General features: G+C 34.3%; 1 protein-coding gene across 4 annotated transcripts in view; it reads left to right on the forward strand.

Annotated features, from left to right (window-relative positions):
- Positions 1 to 21,504, forward strand: part of LOC105831737 (calexcitin-2) — a 150,640-nt gene that overhangs the window by 83,278 nt on the left and 45,858 nt on the right. For all 4 annotated transcript variants that reach the window (XM_036293347.1, XM_036293349.1, XM_036293348.1 and 1 more), the window contains 2 exons: positions 9,658 to 9,710; positions 14,497 to 14,616. In XM_036293347.1, coding sequence (XP_036149240.1) covers positions 9,658 to 9,710; positions 14,497 to 14,616 — 173 coding nt within the window. The remainder of the gene's footprint in view (positions 1 to 9,657; positions 9,711 to 14,496; positions 14,617 to 21,504) is intronic.

Consider the following 21,504-nt stretch of genomic DNA (forward strand, 5'->3'; position numbering starts at 1 on the left):
AATAGGATATTGCGAAAGTATATTGCAATATTCGTATAATATTAGAGATACGTCTGTGATATGGCGAGTATATACTCATAACGTACTATGTCCGCGTTGCCTTATCCCATAGAATTTCGCTGGCAGTTTATGAGAATATACCGAATATATCTTAAAAATGTTATACGTATGTCTAAAGTATATCTTCAGTATATTCACAATATGTCTACAGTATGTTCACATTATATGGGCTCATGCATAATGAGAGGAATAAGGAACAAGGAATTAAACATACAGAATTAGCAAGAAGAAATAAGAAGAGGAATTAATCATTTCGCACATCAGGAAGCTATCGCAAAAAATGAAGCGTAATATCTGTTGAATACGCTGGGGTGCTTTGGGAAATTATGCTCAGATAATTGTAGGTTATAACCTAAATAATATATGTATATATACAATATATATATATTATTATAGTTTACGTTACTATATTATATCTTATGTACATACCAGAGTTATCTGGGCGTAATTCCTGAGAAAACCACGTTGTCCGTGAGTTCGTGTTCGCACGTTCACACCCTACACTTCACCACGTGTCTGCATCACACGGCAGACGAAAATGCGTAACGTTACAGATCATAGATAGCGTTAACATGATTCACTTTCGATATTACGCGGATATTTTGGAAATATGTGATAGATATACATGAGATATATCATAGGATATTTTACGGATGTTTTGAGTATATTAGATATAATCTCAGTATATTCAGTAGGAGTTGCGAAGTTCAGTCGCTATATTCTAAGTTTATCTTGAGGATATATCAAAATGACATTCTACTGAGACGTTATATGAATGTTTTACGTATATTCGGTATGATCACAGTACATTACGTATGAGAGTATAATATTCGTACGATATCTGGTGCTGTCTGGGTCAAAATGTCGAGTCAATATTCACTCGATAAGATATGTTCGATTTTCACTCTTTGCTCAAGTAAATTTTTACTTGGTTAGAGTGATATTTCACTCGAAAAACTTTAGAGAGTATCGACGTCAGCATCGGGTATTTCAGCACATGTTACATCATCGATTTCGTTTGAATTGATTTTGTTATAGCCAGATTTTAATGTATGTGGCAATCCTCTCTTTTGCCATTCCACTGAGTACATCTAGCAGCGCACACGACTAAACACTTTATGTTTTATCATGAAATCCATCATCGATTTCAGCTTTTGTCTGAAAACAGTGCTGTAATGTCATGTCTATCCATCGGCGATTACCCCAGAAATAAGAGCCATTTTATATCGTCCCAAGCTGGATTACATGTGAATGTAATGAATAGGTCTGGACGCCCATAGTGAGGAACATACTGTTGTGGCCCTTATTGGATAGAGGTATTTGGGATCGCCTGTCGGTACTCCTCGGGTCAGGTTCCGTGAGAGATGAGCCAGATGTGGAATAACAATGTATATATATTTTCTATCTTGAATACACTGAGTTTCACTGAATCTACTGAGTTACACTGATTTGTATAGAAATACGCGTGACAAGTATCGTGTCATGCGACATACGTTCGTCGCTATACGCTATTCGATCGAGCCCGCTAGTTGTCTTTATCTCGGTGTTTATATACCGAGTTTTGGGCGTATGACCGGCAAAGGTACTTTCGCGGTCACTGGCCTTTGGACAGTGTACTTGCTTAGCCAGCAATGGCTGTCTATGCGGATTCCACCCCAAAATCAGATGATTTTGGGTGTTATTTCTTGAGCAACCGGGTGCATTGCCCGGTGCGACGCCCGGTATGTAGGCCGGGCGATGTCCGCGCGCGAGGTGTTATTTCACATCTTTTATCGCTTGCGACATTTTATGTGTGAGTGTATCACACTCACAACAATACGCTATTGCATCTTGAGCGTACTCATGCATATGACGTGGACTGCCTGTATATATGAAGATGGCAAAATCATTATTCTTCCAACATTAGTTGTATTATCATCATTTACAACTGCATCTCGCAAATGGACGTATTCTTCAGAGCGCAGCTTGTTCTGATTCAAACGTATGAATATCAAATGTTCTGTTTCGATTTTGGCATACATATCTACGATGTATTGGTGAAACAATTAACGACATTTCAAAATATGATTGTCTTTATTCTCTCGAATCATTAATCGGTATGAATAATAGTCCTTTGCGCTGCATTTCTTACTTGTTTCTTCGTCACTGACTGGATTTATCATCTTAACGTTGAAATGATTTCCATCAGCACCATCCCAAAAAATTATTGGATATTGCAGAGCATCGTAGCATCGATGTGTTTCTGCTACTTTTGTCAATTTATCGTTTCTCCGATGAAGAACAATATCTCTAGGTTGGAATTGATCTCCGACTATAACAATTGCCACTTTGCCTATAGTTGGTGCATTGAATCTTCGTACACGTTCTCCAGCAGGCGTTTTATCAGCATGAATAACAATCTTGTGTATATCAGTTGACATCATTTCAATTGCTGTTTTGAACAAACGCACTAAATTGTTTTTTTCGTGAAGTAGCTCTTGCAGTTTGGTAACAATGGACTTTTTTATGTCTGTAGTAATTCCACAGCGTGCATTCAATTTATCCTTTCCATCACCAATGAAATACATTTGTAGGAATTTATGTTGATCTTGTGGTAATGGAAGTAAAAAACCTGCTTTATGATAAATTTGTCCTTTCACTTTGAAAGTTGGCATGAATTGACCTGTTACAATTTCTGCGCCCAACGACGTCATTTGGAAGCATGAGTTGTATTTCCGGGTGTACTTCCGAAAAGGTGAAACCTCCGATCGCGCTGAAATTTTAACCAAAGCTTACCCTTGATTAGAGAAGAAAGTCCCTAAAAGGATTTTCGCCGACAAAGCTTTGTTTGCCCGTTATCACTTCCTAAAGTTGCAAATATTTTTACTGTATATCTCTAAAAGTATTGATTTTAGAGAAAAAAGTTTCAAACAAAAAATGAAGCTCATAAAAGGCTCTACAAAAAAGGTTATATACATTTTTTACGTAAACCTATTATTTTGGCAGTTATAATAACTGTTATAAAATAAAATAATTTTAATTTTGGATTAACAGGATTTACTCGTATAAACACGCGCGCGCGCGCGCGCGCGCGCGCGTGTGTGTGTGTGTGTGTGTGTGTGTGCGTGTAAGCAAAATTTCAAACAAGGTCAATAATTGTTTTGTTTCACATGGGTTTGCGACGTTTTACGCGAAGCAACATTTTATTCTGTGCTTCGGTCTAAAACAAGATCAATTGTTCTCTTTCAAATGCTAGATATTTTATTTGGAAATACAAGAGGTACGTACGAAATACTTGTTGAACTATTTCATATGTTTTAATTTCGTGAAAAAGTAAACAAGGTTAACACTTATTTGAAATTATTTTTTAATTTCTGTTTAGTTTGTTGTTAAAAGATGGACAAAATGTACAATTTTTTCACATTGGCGTCTGTTCTGCAAAATCGTTCTTTAACCCTTCAATGGCTTAGAGATGTTGGTTTGATTCCGGCGCAAAGATTTTGCAAGATTCATAAAAAATATATGGTTTGTAACATGGTCAATTGGATATTCATAAACTTAAATAATGACTTAAAATTGATTAAGTTAGAGTTAGGATTACAGTAACAAATGCGCACGGATCAAATGCGCACGAACTTACCACATGGGTTGCAACTTTTCAGGGCACCCCTACCGACGGGGTGGGTGCGGGAGGGGGGGGGAAGCCCCCCCCCCTTGCACCCCCCCGTGTGTGTGTGTGTGTGTGCAAAGCATTCTCTGCACAACATAGGTTTGCAACTGTGTCCGTTTCGCACTGTGCGATATTTGGTCTGTGCGCATTTGAAACGAGATTCTTATTATATACGTATTCATTTGAATTTTGCGCATTTCTGTTCAGGGTATCTCTATTCTTTTTCTGAGATACATAATGAAAGCTTTTAAAATGTTGAGGGAAAAAAAGCTTTTTTTCTTCATGATAGCCAAAATAATAGGTTTACGTAAAAAATGTATATAACCTTTTTTGTAGAGCTTTTTATGAGCTTCATTTTTTGTTTGAAACTTTTTTCTTTAAAATCAATACTTTCAGAGATATACAGTAAAAATGTTTGCAACTTTAGGAAGTGATAACGGGCAAACAAAGCTTTGTCGGCGAAAATCCTTTTAGGGACTTTCTTCTCTAATCAAGAGTAAGCTTTGGTTAAAATTTCAGCGCGATCGGAGGTTTCACCTTTCCGGAAGTTTATCCGTATTTCCTTATGTTTGATAGAACATGCTTTGATTCAGCGATATATCCGACTAGCAAAGGTTTTAATGGCGGAAAAATTAAACTGCCACAACTTGGAGAGTTGTGGCAGTTTAATTTTTCCTCCCGCGCAACACATTCCTTTCGTTTCTCCATTAAATTTCAGAGCCTTGCAAAATAGACACATTTCTCTCATTGTGCCGATGAGAACATGCTTGCTCAAACTATAATCATCAGCTGGATTGTACCGGAATGCAAAGGGATTGTATTCGCTTAAGTGCTCAGCACTAAGTCGCTGATCTGCTGTTTCTCGTTGACCTGTTTCAGCAACTCTCAGCCTGTCGCGTTCATTCTGTTCCGAACGAAGCAGATCTGTTGCTGCTGCACGCGATTGCCGTGCTCTCAACCGTGCATTGTGCAACCGTGATTGAAGTGCAACCTCAATCGTTTTAATTAATTATTATCTTCTTTATTATAATGATAATCTTATCATTTTTTTCTCCATTATAATAAAAACACACTTTTTTAATTATTTAAAAAAAAATTTTTTGTCTATTTTATAAATAATTAGCAAAGAAATTAATATACTTAACTAAGTTTTTCATTTTTTTTTTTTCGATTAAAAATCTAACATGATTCACATCGTAGTACGCAGTAAACCGCAATTATTACCTAAGTTTTTTAACGAATTATTGTTTTTTTTAATTACTGTACCGTTCGTAAAATCAAATTTTATATTTTTACAAAAAAGTAGAATCCAAATCGTACAAAATATTTTTTTTTTTATCAAGTTTATTATTACCAGACATTTTATTTAAAAACCAATTTTTAACTTATTTACGCCGTTTTTTAATATTTTACTTTAACCTTTTTTTTTAATTTATACTTCATGTTGTCATTATTTTTCTACTTACTTCTGAATTACATATTCCCATGAAAAAATGATTTAGATATAATTATATATACGTCATATATACAATTACATATAATTATATATGATTTATATATACCAGCATATATAATTATATATAGATTATATATGGGCATCACATATATAATTTATATATAATTTATATATATATATATATATATATATATATATATATATTTATATATATTTTTATATATAGACTCCATTGTTCTTGCCGGGTTATATCTGAAGAACTGCAAATGCTTTATATGATTATATATAATAATATCTAGTCATATCTGATTTTATCTATTGAAGTTGAGTGATCATATATAGATATATATATAGTCATATAAAGTCCTATATAGTTTCATATATGAAAGAACAAGAACGGAGTCTATATATAAATAATATATAAATTATATATGGGGCCCATATATAATTTATGTATAATTATATATGCTGCTTCGTAGGCAATCGGGAATTTCTGCGTAATTTGTGTGCAAACAAAGCAGTAGGCAATCGGGAACGTAGGCAAACGGAACCCTCTCCTTTTTTTCTTCTTTTCATTTTCCTTGGATCCGTTTTCCTTGCGTTTCCTAGCTTCCAGATTATTTTTTTTGCGTAAATCTTCTAACTTCTTTTCTTCAACATTTTTTTCAAATTTAATTTGTGCTCTTATTAATAACTCATCCATGCCATCTTCGAACTCTATATTAAAATTATATAATTTTTATTATTTTTTATTTAATAAATTTTTTTCTTTTTTTAATTACTTAACATTTCTTTTTTTTTAGTTTTTATAAAATTTTTAATATAATATGCTTAAATTTTAATTAATCTATATTAAGTATTAATTAATCTTTTTCAATTTATTTTAATATCCTTTTAATTTTATAAACACTTTTAGTTCATTAAATTACCTTTTTGTAAATCCTTGATTTCTATTATTTTGGTCGCACTATTTCCTTTTATGTCAAGTTTGGATTTGTTCAAATCTTCGGATCTATTATTTTCTTCTTTACTTGATTTTTCCGCTTTAACTTTTTCTAAATTAACAAATATATTTTTTTAATTTACTAAAATTTCTTTTATTAATCTTTAAATTAAATTAATTTAATTCAATTACATTACGTACATCTATTTGTTTAACTCTGTTCGTGTGTGCATTTATTAAATTTAAAACACTTTTTTAATTAATTATTTCTATCTTACATTTGACGATTTTTCCTTTATCTATATCAAATTTCTGTGCGTAAGTTGTATTTGAGTGCGTGTGTGTTTGTGTGCGTTTATTATATTTTTTAATAAAATTTACCTTTAGTACGACGTTCGAGTTCTCATTCCTTCAATCCATTCAAACCTTTTCCTTGATTTTTCTCATTATCGTAATGATTTCTAGATTTATTTTTATCCATTGTGCATTGTATAAATTTCAATAATTTTTCTATCTTAAACTTTTATTTATAATCTTTTAAAAAGAAAACACATATGAATCTATCTGCTTTTATTTTAATAATATTATTCTTTTTTTCTTGTATAAATAACTATATTCATTATTTTAAGCCTACTACATATTATGTACATTTTTTGACGTAATCTAAAGTGTTTATGGTTACGTCACAAACATTTACATTTTTATTTATATTTGACACTATTTTTCTAAAAGAACTTTAAAATGGTTTGTTTTTTAATATTAACTTAATTTTCCTTAATTAAATCCATTTTTTTTTAATTTCTATCTTTAATTAAATTAATAATAATTTTAAAAATTAGAAAAAAACGTCCTTTAATTATGAAACAACCAGTATTTCCAAAATTCATAATAAAGGCTTCCATTGGTTTCCAATTACCATATAAAGACATTTTCAAAATAGGTCGTTTGATTTTCTAAAATTACGACCATCATTTATGAAACACCCAGTATATCAAAAATCAGACCCCATAAGAACACTCCCGTATTCAAATGCAACGTTGTGTCAAAATTTCAAAGCAATCGGTAAATTACTTTCGGAGATCTTAGAAAACGAACAAACGAACATTTACATTTTTATTTATATAAATTAATTTTTTTTCTTGCGTCGACGTGAACTGAGTACAGCCCCATACAGCACCTCTTTCAAAAAGCTTTCTGATAGATATTTGGCAGTGTGTTGTGTGGGAACTTAGTAAAAAACTGTAAAATTTTACCTTATATTTATTTATAAAAATATAAGTTAATTATACATGTTTCATTCTTCTGACAACATCTATTGAAATGATCTATAACAAATTTATGGATTCAAAAACAAAGTATTCGTGGATCATCACTACGCGTTAGATTGCGTACGATCATCGAAGTCAAACAACATCGACTATGGCAGACATTTGGATGGGTGACTGTTTTTACATAACACCGGAAGATTTCAGGAACCTGTAAATAAAATATAAAATATGTCAAAATAATATTTCGGATATGTTTCGAATATATTTCAGACGCATAAAGTGTCCACTTTCATGTCAGAAATGTATCTGAAATATTTTTGATACATTTCTGACATTACATAAAAGCGGACATTTCGTGTATCTGAAACATATCTGAAACATATTTGAAATGTTTTTTTAAAATATTTCATATTTTATTGACAGCTTTCTGAAAAATTTTTTGATGCCGTGTAGATAGTTCAATTTATTTTAGTGTTATAATTCCTCCAATCACAGAATCATATCTGAATTCTACCATTATCTATTTCGGATGCCTATTTTGGGACTCAACTCAATTTCTCAGACATTTAGTTTTTATTATAGTGCGAAAACATTAATTAATATAAAATATGAAACACATATAGTATGATTAAAATTTCTATATCATCTGATAGAAGATATTTTTAGTTTACATTTATTTTTCAAATCTTTTTATTTTAGCTTTTACTTTAAAAATATTAAAAAACTGATACTAGTATACCAGTATTACTCATTTTCCTTTACAATCAAATATTTTGGTATGTACCGAAAAATTTATAATAATAACTATAAATATAATAACTATAAGGATTTGATTAACACTTCTTTGTTACAAAATTTCTGGTATACATTTCTGGTATAAATTTTTTACAAAAAAAGCCATACATAATAACATAAAAGGCCTAACATTATAAGATTTTTCAGTGGTAGTCTAATAAAATAATTTCTTTTGAGGTCAAAGAAGACTAATAAATGATGTATCTTAAGTACATAACTACAGTTTTCAGTTCTGTATAAATATAAATTTAGGAAAGTGTGACACTTTTTGTACAGCAATATTCTGATTTTAAGCAGATATACTTGTTGAATCTATCAGATTCCAATTAATGCTAAATTTTTTTAGTATGATCACAGAATGATCACAATTAGAATGTATGCAATCAAGCTTATCTGATTATCTCAATTAGATTGTGAGTAATTAAATTTGTCTGATCATATTATGAAAAATTTTAAATCATTTATATTTTACCAAGCTATATGTTAGACTGTATTCCTACATTTATATTTTAAACAGATTAATTCAACTGTTTTAAAATTTTTTACGGTTACAAATAAAACTATACATATAACGTTATTATTACTCATTTATTATAGCAATATAAAAGCATAAATATGGAGCTTCTAATCATAATTATTTTAATCAATTTAAATTATCAAACTTTTTCTTTCAGTGTATTGTTATTAGTTATTACAACTGTTATTAATTAGTAATTTTTAATATTATCTAATAACTGACAATTAATATATCTCAGATGATAACATTGCAAGATTTTGAAGTATTTGCGTAAAAGAAAGTGAACGTAAATACGATATTCATTAATTATTTTTATCGCTCCATCGCCAATCAGAACGAAGTCCTATATACGGGAATCTGATTAATCGATTTTTAATCTACCCGCCAGTTCAGAGTTTTTGCAACAAGTTGTACCATTAAAGATCGGCTGCACGACTGTCCGGACCGTCGATATTAATTATTTCATCGTGACCTCGGTTTTTCAACTACTCAACGGAATACAAGGGAGATAATAAATTCTACCTCATTGAATCGTAATCGGCGCTTAACAGGATTCCAAGAGTCAAAAAATAGTAAAACGGAGGATAGTTTTCTCTATTCTATAATAAAACGGAATTAATAAACGACTAAGCCGCTAGCTGAAACCGCGCAAAAACGGATGAACCCATGCAGTAGAAGTGGATCATCTTCAGAAAACTAACGGTATCTGATTGTAACCAAGTGGGACCAAAATCGAGTGACATGATCGTTCATCTTGTCCTTTAAGTGAGAAAATGTACGATGTATCTCGGGAATGTGTTAGTGACAACTGGAGTAGCGTTTCATTCAAAATAATAAACAGTTTTGCGAAAGAAAATTTAATTAACAAAATATTACGCTGGATAATTGAAATGTTAAACAAATGATAAATTTTACTAAACAAATGTGTTAATAATAAGATAACAATGATATTTTGTTATTTCTTTCCAGATGTTAATCAAAGTGGCACCATCGATATAAAAGATTTTGATCTTGCAGTACAAGTAAGCTGTTTAAAATTATTTCCCTTTTCCGTTTAAGGTCATTGTATTGTAGTCACTAATCAATCACCATTAAATGATTGTTTTAGAAAAAATATTAAAATAATAAGATTCAAAAATAATAATGTGCAAATTAATTAATAATCTTTTAAATCCAATTTTTGTGTAAAGATTATTATATTATTTTTTACTGAAAATATTATATAAGTTGTCTTTAATTTGTTTATTGACCCTATGCTTTTATCACGAATAAAGATATCAAATAATATATTATAAATTCTCTCAAAATAAAACAAATCTGACTTAAAGCATCTTAATAGCCCGGGAGATAATGACAAAAAAATGTCAGAGATTTGCTTAGTCTTGGAACAAAGTGATTTCTCTTGTTTTAACCTTCCGTCCGTACACTGACTCCAAAAGGGAACAAGCGAAATTTTTTACTTGTACAATAAGACTGGTGATGGATAGCTTGGCTCCCCTTTAATAAATGATCAAAGTAATTATTAAAATTTAAAATGTAGTCACTCAAGAATAATTAGGAATTTTTTCAGACTCTTTGCATGTATTTAACATTTTTAGAAAACGACAGAACGAAAAGGGGTCAGTGTGCAAACCGTATTAGTGAAAATAAGTGTACAAACAGAGGATTAATAGTGTTATAGATAATATAGATGAAATATAGAGTCTGGCTAGCATGTCGCGCTGGAATAGGCATCGCGACACCTTTAATCTTATCGTAAAGGCACTTATGTTGGAATAATTTGCTTAGTACTAAACTTTTAGATATTTATTGTTTTTTTCTAAAAATAATTTTTAATAAGTTGTTTTCTAGCATGAAATTGGCACTGAAAAATGATTCTGGCCGCCCTTCCAAAGTTGTTATAAAAAATTGATCTGTAGAATCATTTGCTTAGAGCTGTAACTTATCAAGATGATAGTTGAAATACATAAAATTATAAAAAAATGAGTCTGGCTACTATTAGTGGGGAAATTGGTCTGGCAGCCTTTTTAATATCGTCCGAACACGCCGACAGCTTGTTTGCCGTATCTCTAAATATTATTAACACATTACTCATTAAAAAAGATATTATTAGAGCTTGTTCAAAAAGAAACGTTAACAATTTTGTACTTATCCTATATTATAGTAATGGATTCACATGTAATTAATTACGTAATAATTATAAATGAAAAATATTATAAAATAAAACCGTATTTTAAAGTAATCAACGTTATGCAAGTATACATGCAGTTATAACAAATTAATCAACTTTATTTATAAATAATGTATTTATTTAAACACAATTTTTTAATAGACAATTCAGAGTCAGCACTTATTATTGCGCAAGATTGTTTATTATATTATAATATAAAACAGTATTACAATTAAATGGCTCACCATTTTGTCACCATCAGTCCTCCCCCACAAAAAAAGAAATTTTAATAGAATTATTTCATTAAGATGCTTAATAATCTTCATGAAATCTAAAATAATGTATTGTTATCCATATAAGAACATCCACACAGTTTTACAAACTGGTATTGATTGTCATGTGTATCTTTAATTGGAACTTAACTTTGCTTAAATTAAAAAAATTAATCAAAATGCTCAATTTAAATAGAACTTAGGTAGATAACTCTTAAATAATTCAAATGTAAGTTAAAACCAATGATTGACATACCATAAGACCTCACAGTGATATACCAACAATAAAAGGATGTCTAATTAATTAAAAAATAAATAAAAGAATAAATAAGTACAAAAAGTCAATAACATAAAATGAATATTTTAATTTATAAAAATTAATGCACGTATTGAGGGCTTTGCCACACGGATTTGCGACTTTGCATAAAAGATTACAATAATAATAAATTAATAAATTATCTTATTTTAAAGCACGCAAAAATGCATGCTTTATTTTAATAATAAAGAGCGACCGCAAAAATCGCCCGTTTCGTGGACATCGAGTTTTGATACGATTTTGGTGGTAAATGATTGTATATCATTAAACATTCATCCCATAAAAGTTTTGAATTGAGCATACCTTTTATTGTTGAGATATGAAGAGTTAAAGTTGATATTATTTACGAATAAAGGTTACGCCATTTTACACGTTCAACATAAGATACTTTAAGTTTAATAAAAAAATCACAGAATATTACTTTTGTTAACAATTTTTTGTTGCTCAATAACAATCATGTAATCTATAAAATATCTCGGTGAAAAAGCTACTACTACTAAAACTATTAGAAAAATCATAGTAAATACCGCAGCATTTCAGAAATTAATGGTACCTATATTTGAAATATTGTTATAAGGTTATCGGATTTATAAAATATAAGGCAAGATAAAACCGTGTTGACATAAGATAACATTAATAAAATACTACCGTATATACATGTATATACATGTACTCGTTTCCATATGTACATGTACTCGTTTAGAGACCGCAGAGATAGATAGCCGACATCAGTTAAAAAACATTTTCTTGAAAATCGCAATTTGACCTCTAAATGACATTCACAATTCTGGCTTAAACGTCGATTTGAGGTTACGATAAATTAGTCTTCTAATAGATAAACAAATTTTATCTGAAACATTTTTTTATATGAGAAATAATCTCAAGGTTTTTTGTGTTGAACGGATAAAATGGCATACCCTTCATTGCGCAGTGTATAGTGACCAATTTAACCCCTCATATCTCAGTAATAAAAGATATGCTCAAATTTTCAGAGGATTGATGTTCCATGATGTATGTACAATTATTTATCACCAAAATCGACTCAAATTTCGATGTCCACGAAACGGGAGATTTTAGGCCTATTTTTGTGGTCGCTCTTTATTATTCATTGGGGCTGGGTACCTTTTTGTTAAGATTCATCCATATTTCTTTTTACTTGTACATGGTATCAGAAAATTACAGCAAATTATAAAACTTTTTTTGTTAATAACTTTTTAACGAATTACGAGCGCCGGCTAAAATCTCTTGAACTTCAAGGAGGGTGACCTTGACAACATATGTCAAGGTCATTGAAGATGGATTCCCTTTTGTTAAGATTTATTCTTTAAAGTACTCTTAAAATTGTTCAACTTTTGTTAAAAAAATTTTTTCTATCTATTATAATCAAAGATATTTACCTGAAGAGGAAAGAACCAATTTTTTTAAAAGATGTTTTACTTTTTCAGTAAGGAAGTGTAACTTTATAAAAATAAATGATAGTTTTGTGTTAGGAAAGAACTACTCTACCTGCATACAATTTTTTAGAATTTTTTGAATTTTTGGGTTATCTAATTTCCTTTGTTAGTCACTTTTAATTACAGAAAGACAAAAATTATAAATAAAATGATAAAAATTATAATTATCAATAAAATTAAGAACACTAAAAAAGAATATGAAATTAAAATAATGATATAAATTAAAACAATAATTACTAAAACGTTGGAAAATAAGTAAAAATTAAGATATACAAAAGTAGACAATCGGAACGCAGAATTTTTAGATACAAAAAGTCAATATAATTGAAGTCTGCATACAATAAATCAATGCGATAAAACAGTTAGACAGTTAATTCTTTTGTTCAAAAGCGAAAAATGTAGATGTCCAAGATTGAAGTCCGTTTAAGTCATCATTCTCAAGACCAGTTATTTGTGGTACAGAAAAAATAACCATTAAAATTATTAAATAAATTTCGACATTAAAGTTAAATAATCCACACATACAAAAATACAAAATATACAAAAAGGTTTCGTTTAGTTTCTTACTTGTGTTTGTCCATAAGTAGTTCTTTAATTATCGTGATACTAAAATTACGTTTTGATGGGTGGGAGAGACGTGTACCAATTGACAGTTAAGAACGTTATAAAATGTTTGTTATATTATTATTAGAAATACTGTGAAGCAAGCAAAAATGAAAGTCATCAAGGAACTCGGTGATCCTAAGAATTGATTCCATAATTTTGTTCTTGAATATGTATCATCTTCGATACAAACTTTTTGTTATAATTAGATATAGCTGAAAATCCTATACAAATGTATAGGTGGGAATAAAACATTGTGTTGGAAGGACCCTCTCTATATAGGTGAAACAGAATATACAGAATGACGACATACTGGTCGATATTAGAGAAATTACCAGTTAGATTTTTCGATCATTATCAGCAGCTATACTATTTTTTTTACTATTTTATATATTAAAACTGCTACTTTAATATATTTCACTTGTAATAAAATTATTTTAATATGTAAAGTGTCAGACAATATTTAAAAAAAACGATAAACAACGGGCTTCAGGCGCATTCTGACGACATTAAAAAGACTGCCAGACCAATTTCTCAGCCACTATTGATAGCCAGACTTATTTTTTTATAATTTAACATATTTCAACTATCATCTTGATAAGTTACAGCTCTAAGCAAATAATTCTACAGATCAATTTTTTACAACAACTTTGGTAGGTTGCCAGACTCATTTTTCAGTGCCAATTACATACCAAGCAAATTATTCCAACATAAGTGTTTTTATGACAAAATCAAAGGCGTCGCGACGCCCATTCCAGCGAGACGCCGCAGCCAGACACCGCTTTGCAATTCGTCAACAGTTCCACTAAAATAAGAAAAAATACTTTATTCCAAAACTAAGCAAATCATTTTTTTTTAATGTCGTTATCTCTCGAGCTATAAATCCGATAGATGTAAACATATGGTCATCTTATTTTTCACGTCGTTCGCACTCATCAACCATGGATATTCAAGAATTAGTTAACTCACGGTTATTTCTCGCTCTTATTACAGCGAATCTGCAACTCCAGGCATTGGAAACCAGACGATGCCACGTCGCAACACATTAAAGACACTTTAACAAAAGTTTGGGAAGGATTAAAACAACGAGCCGATGCCGATCAAGATGGACAGGTTATAATATTCAAATTATTCTTAGTTATTTTAATGACAATATTAAATTACAATTTATCAGGTTTTAAAATATTTCTCATATTTTATACTACATCCAGAAATAACGTTCTGAATTTTTATATGTATGTCTCTGTTCCGCTTTCTACTTTTATTTACGATTTTTAAAACGTTTTCTGTTTAGTTTTAATTTCCTGGCTATTGGCTTATACATATTGTAACGAGCGCGCCGCGGAAATGAAAGACACTTTTAAACTCAAAAAAAAACAAGCAGCTTTTATTAGTGCGTCCGACAAGGCTCGAGACCGAGATAAGACTCGTTGTTGACAAACGTTACCAAGAGCATGACAATTGACAACGCTCTTGGTAAAATCAATATATCGATCGGCTTCGGAACAGCTGAGTCGCAGTCGCGGAGTATACCGGGCGACGCTCGTAACACTGCTCCTCCTCTTCAAGATTGTCGTCCCGACAATCCGGGGAGCAGTTTTCCTGTTACTTCAAGAAGGCCCCATCGGCTTCCAGGACGATTTCCTTGTCCTTAATCGGACCACGTCCAACCGAGACGACCCTCCCAGTAAGGGCTTCTCCGGGCACTCTTCCTCGCAGAGTTAGCCAGACTCCCACGCGGAATCTTTCTGCGCCGGCTCCCTTTTCCGTCCCCGTGCTCCTCTCCTGCCGTGAAGCTTCCTCTTCGCCCGATCTTGTGCGCTTCTCGTTTCTTTTTTCGGGATCAGGGGGGGAATTTACTTCCACGGACCCAACGCTCTAAGAGCTCCCTGCCCCCTGCCTCGGCATTTGCCCAATGTCCCACGAAAAAACCGTGGTCAAAAAACCGTGGGCGAGGCAGTCTTCTTAAAAAAACTTTCCTCCTCACCTCGAGAAGCTGCCCTCATGCGTCCGCACCTCTCAGCAAAATTACTGAAAATAAAACAAAACAAGCAGAACAAGAACACACACACAAAAAAAACGGAAAGAATTTTTTTTCTTTAAGCAAAAACGATAGTTGCGTCCCAACGTACTCAATCAAAAGAAAACAATCCCTTGACATTCGGGCTCGGATTTATGTCGTCTCCCCCCTTCTTTCTACGTAAGGAGCTAAACGATTAGCATGCACGATTTTATTTTTTGAACGAGGACATTTTTGTATACAATATAAAACCTCACTTATTTTCCTAATAACTTTCCATGGTCCTTCCCAAGGACTCTGCAACTTGAGTGCTCTTCCTGGAATCCGCCGAAGATTATAAAACCAAACTTGCTGTCCAGGCTCAAAGTTTTTTCGCCTTGCTCGTTGATCATACCAAAATTTGGCATTCTTTGAACTAATCGAAAGACGTTGTCGAGCGAAATGATGAATGGAATCTAATCTCTGTCTTAACTTGGAAACAAAATCCGCACTATCCTTCTCCTCCTTCGTAGAAGGGGAAACTCCTCTAAGCAGATCCAGAGGTAAACGAAGATCTTGTCCCAAATACATTTCAGCAGGAGACATTCCAATAGCTTCTTGTTTCGAAGAACGATAAGCTAAAAGATATAATGAAATCCAACGATCCCAATCCTTTTGATTTTCCGAAATAAACTTTGCCAAATAATTCGAGCGATGTTGACGCTCGACTTGTCCGTCCGATTGAGGATGAAGAGGAGTTGTTCGTGACTTCCTTATTCCGAGAAGTAAAGTCATCTCCTTAAAAAGATGACATTCAAAATTTCTTCCTTGGTCTGTATGTAATTCCAAGGGAATTCCATGACGTGAAAACACCTGATCCACAAGCGATCTCGCGACAATGCTGGCCCTTTTATTCTTTAAAGGGACAGCCTCTGGCCATTTGGAGAAACAATCCACTACCACCAAAAGGTATTTATTCCCAGAAGAAGAAGTTGGTAAAGGACCAAGAATATCCACTTGTATCCTTTCAAAAGGAGCTCCCACATTATAGATTTCCATAGGAGATTTTCCTTTTCCTAGAGGTCCTTTTTTAGCAACACATTCTTTACAAGAAGCACACCAATTCTCTACATCTCTCTTGCTTGAGACCCAATAAAAACGTTTTCGAACTTTCTGTAGTGTCTTATTCACACCAAAATGTCCCCCTGAGGGAGAATCATGAGCTTCTTTTAAGATTTCATGTATTCTTTGACAAGGAACCACAATTTGAAAGATATTCCTTTGCAAATTCGGGGAAATCTACTTCTTATGAAGAACTCCATCGATCAGCAATAGAGTATCCCAATAAGACCAATAGATTTTCAAAGAAGGATCACCAGAAGCAATCTCCTGCCAATCTGGACGAGTTCCGGCCTCCTTGAAATGAATAATTTTAGAAACAACTGCATTTTGGAGTTGAGCTGCACGCCACTCTTGAAAATTCTCACTAGAAAAGACCAAACGTCCAAAAATTTCTTCCTTTGAAGATTCTTCATTAGATTCTACTTTTATGCAATACCGGCATAAAGTCTCCAGACATGGACGTCTAGAAAGTCCGTCGGCATTATTGTGAATCTTTCCTCTACGATAAAGGACATCAAAGTCATATTGTTGTAGACGTTCCATCCATCTTGCCAGTTGTCCTTCCAAATTCCGGAAAGACATCAACCAGCGAAGAGAAACATGATCTGTCCTTACCAAAAACTTCCGTCCGTAGAGATAATGATGGAAAAACTTCACTGAATCCACAACAGCGAGAAGCTCCCGCCGAGTTATACAATAATTCCGCTCTGCTTTATTAAAAATTCGGCTGAAATAAGCAATGACTTTTTCTTCTCCTTCCTGAAATTGAGAAAGTATCGCCCCAATGCCATGATTTGAGGCATCAGTGTCCAAAATAAATTGTCCTTCTCCCGAAGGAAAAGATAAAATCGGAGGACATGTTAAAACTCGTTTCAAATTCTCAAAAGCTACTTGACATTCAGAAGACCAAAGAAATTTACGATTTTCTTCCGTCAAATTATACAAAGGCTTTGCCACAATAGCAAAACCTTTAACAAATTTCCTATAATAAGAACAAAAACCAAGAAAGCTTCTAACCTGCTTTCGATTTTTGGGAAGTGGCCAATCTCTCACAGAAGAAATTTTCTCAGGGTCAGTTGCAACCCCCTCAGCAGAAATAACATGACCAAGATATTTAACTTCTTTCTTAAGAAAATTACATTTACTTGGATTTACTTTCAAATTAGCATTCTTTAAGCGACAAAAAACTTCTTTCAAATTGCATAACATTTCTTCAAAATTTTTCCCGAAAACAATTACATCGTCTAAATAAACAAAGCAAACCTTTGAGATTAAACCTTTTAATACTTTTTCCATTAATCGTTCGAATGTAGCAGGGGCGTTGCAAAGACCGAAAGGCATTACTGTGAACTGCCACAAACCGTTTCCAACCGAAAACGCAGTTTTTTCACGATCTTTAGGATCTAGGCTTACCTGCCAATATCCACTTTTTAAGTCAATAGTACAGAACCATGAATTCCCCTTTAAACAGTCCAAAATATTGTCGATCCTTGGCAGTGGAAAAGAATCTTTAATAGTCACTGCATTTAATTTTCGGAAGTCAACACAAAACCTTATAGTTCCATCCTTTTTTTTCACCATAACCGCTGGAGAGATCCAAGGACTGTTTGACTCCTCAATCACTTTTTGGACTTTCATATCCTCTAAAATTTTATTCACTTCTTCCTGTAAATGAAGGGGAATTCGACGAGGTACCTGTTTTATAGGACGAGAATCACACAATTTTATACAATGAGACAAAATATTGCAATTTCCAGCAACAACCTTTTCAGAAAATACATGAGAATATTCATTTAAAAAGTTTAAAAACATTTGCTTTTGCGAAAATTCAAGTCCACGAGAACTTTCTTCGAAAATTCGTCGAAGGGGTTCGGAGAGCCGAGCAGGGCAGTCCTCAATTCGAGAACAAATTTGCCCGCGCTTCTCCACCCTGCTGCCCGTCAAACCAAGGGCGCTCTCAAACAATCCATTTAAAATTCCCGTCTGGGAAAGAAAATCCAGACCGAGTATACACTCGTCACAAATTTCCGCGACAAAACATGGCAAATTAATACAAAATTCACCTAAAGAAATCGTTGCAGAAACACGAGAAATTATCGGAACTTTTTCTCCCGTAGGATATTTCAAATTACACGAAATAATACGCTCCTGATCGAAAGAAGCAGCTATCTTAGCGCTCACGACCGACACATCCGAGCCCGTGTCAATTCTAAAAACACACAACTTTCCATTAAAATACCCGCTGACGCAACAACAATCACGCGCAACCGCGCTCACGCCGCCGAGCTTTCGGACAAAAACAGTTTCGTCGCGCGCAAAAACAGGGGCCCGAGCTCCGCCTGTCGAGCTGGCCCCAGTCAACCCGACAGAATTTAGTTTCCCGACTTCCCCGCCGCAGGACATTCTGCGCGAAAATGCCCGGTCGCCCCGCACTGCCAACACTCTTTATTTTTACGTTCTCCTTCCTTAAACGATCCCTTAAAATTTTTCTTTTCTTTTTCCTTAAATCCAGAAACTTTCTTCCGTTCCGCGCGGAAATTTCCGTTAAATTTTTCCGGAAAACAACTTTGATTGATAAATTTAAGCGTTTTCGCCCGTTCAATCGCGACTCTCAAAGATGTTATCCCCTCCACCTGAAGGGTACGTTTTACGAATCCGTCTGACAACGCGGCGATAAACTGCGAGCAAGCAATTTTGTCGCGCACTTCATGTGTACATTCAGAATACGCTTTCCGGGAAAGACGCTCTAAATCCGCCCCCAATGTCGCGTAATCCTCACCCGGACTCTGCTTCCGATTCGTGAATTGAGTATAAAAATTTTGCGCAAGCTCGCCCTCCCCAAAACGGAGCTCCAATTGCGATTTAAGCTCAATGAAAGAAAGAGAGCCCTCACTCGCGGAACAGGAGTCCAGCAACGAACGCGCTTTCCCCCGTAAGCAGGAAGCTAAAACCACCGCCTTCTCCGACTCACTCCAACGATTCGCGTTCGCGATGAGCGAAAATTGTGTCAAAAATTCGCGTAATGGGGACGTTCCATCGAAAGTGTCCGGTTTTAATTTTATGCCGACAGGCGCCCGCATGTCCCCCCACGCCTCCATGCTCGCACCGCTCTCACGCAACGCGTCCCCCACGTTCCCGGCCGAACGAATATTATCAGAGAGACTTAGCTGGTTCTCCGTCGCTCGGGAAAATTGCAGCCGTCGAAGTGCCTCCACGAACTCCCGCTGCTGCTGCGCCTGCTCCTCTCGCATCCCCCGGAGTTCCTCTAAAAGAAGCAGGAATTCCGGCGCCGCTGCTCCTGAAGGAGGCCTGGGAGTCACGACGCGCCTCTCTCCCGTCTCTCGCTCCAAATCTCGTGCGTCCGCTCTGTCTCCCTCCGCAGCGGCAGAAGCGTGGGATCGGGTCACCACAGGGGAACGATGGATGGACATCTTCGAATTTCTTGTTCTCTCGTTCTTTCACTCCGCGCACTTTCTGTCTCTTAAACTCGCGCGCGCTTCACAGGATCCGACAAACGGATCCCGGACGAGCCCCCAAAAATGTAACGAGCGCGCCGCGGAAATGAAAGACACTTTTAAACTCAAAAAAAACAAGCAGCTTTTATTAGTGCGTCCGACAAGGCTCGAGACCGAAATAAGATTCGTTGTTGACAAACGTTACCAAGAGCATGACAATTGACAACGCTCTTGGTAAAATCAATATATCGATCGGCTTCGGAACAGCTGAGTCGCAGTCGCGGAGTATACCGGGCGACGCTCGTAACAATATATTTGTATTTTACTCCACAAGCTGAAAGAATGTTTTGCGATGTATTCCGCAATTTATGGTTAAAATTTAAAAATGTCGGAAGTATAATAAATATATACTGATACGCAAGGAGTTGGAAAATTTATATTAAAAATCGCATGTTTCAAACAATCCATTCAAATTTTTGTGTTATTTTAACATGAGATAAATATCAGAAAGTATTAGGTGTACAACTTTGCTTCCGCCGTTTTTTTTTAATTTGAGGTTTTATTGTGAAAAACTGGTTATACATTTACGATTCAAAGTATTGTCCACCGCTGGCCACTACTTTTTCCCATCTTTCTGGGAGCATACGAATCTCGCGTCGAAAAAACTGGTTATCTTTTGAGACGATCTACGAATTGATGCAATTTTTCACTTCTTCATAAGAACGGAAGTGCTGGTCAGCCATTGATCGAAACAAGTGATAGTCAGAGGATGCAATGTCCGGAGAATATGACGGGTAAGGTAGGACTTCCCATTTTAACATTTTCAAGTATGTTTTAACGGGCTTTGCGACATGGGATCGAGCATTGTCATGTTGCAAAATCATTTTATCGTGTCTATCGTTGTATTGCGGCCGTTTATCTTTCAGTGCTCGGCTCAAACGCATCAATTGCTTTCGATCGCCTGTGATTGTTTCAATCGGTTTTAGTAGCTCATAATACACTACGCCAAGCTGGTCCCACCAAATACAGAGCGTGACCTTTGTGCCGTGAATATTCGGTTTAGCCGTCAACGTGGAAGCATGGCCAGGAAGTCCTTATAATTTTCTGCGCTTGAAGTTATTGTAATGAACCCATTTTTCGTCCCCAGTCACAATACGGTGCAGAAATCCCTTCCGTCTTTGCCTTGCAAGCAGCTGTTCACAACAAACAAACACCGTTCAACATCTTTCGGCTTCAACTCGTACGGCACCCAATTTCCTTGCTTCTAAATCATTCCTATGACCTTTCAGGCGTTTTGAAATGGCTTGTTGAGTCACTCCCAATGATCCTGCCAATTCTTCTTGCGTTTGACACGAGTCTTGATCAAGTAATGCCTCCAATTCTGCATCTTCGAAAACCTTCTCTCTTCCACCACTGTGCCGGACT

The sequence above is a fragment of the Monomorium pharaonis genome, chromosome 10, assembly GCF_013373865.1.
Source record: "Monomorium pharaonis isolate MP-MQ-018 chromosome 10, ASM1337386v2, whole genome shotgun sequence".
Lineage (NCBI taxonomy): Eukaryota > Metazoa > Arthropoda > Insecta > Hymenoptera > Formicidae > Monomorium > Monomorium pharaonis.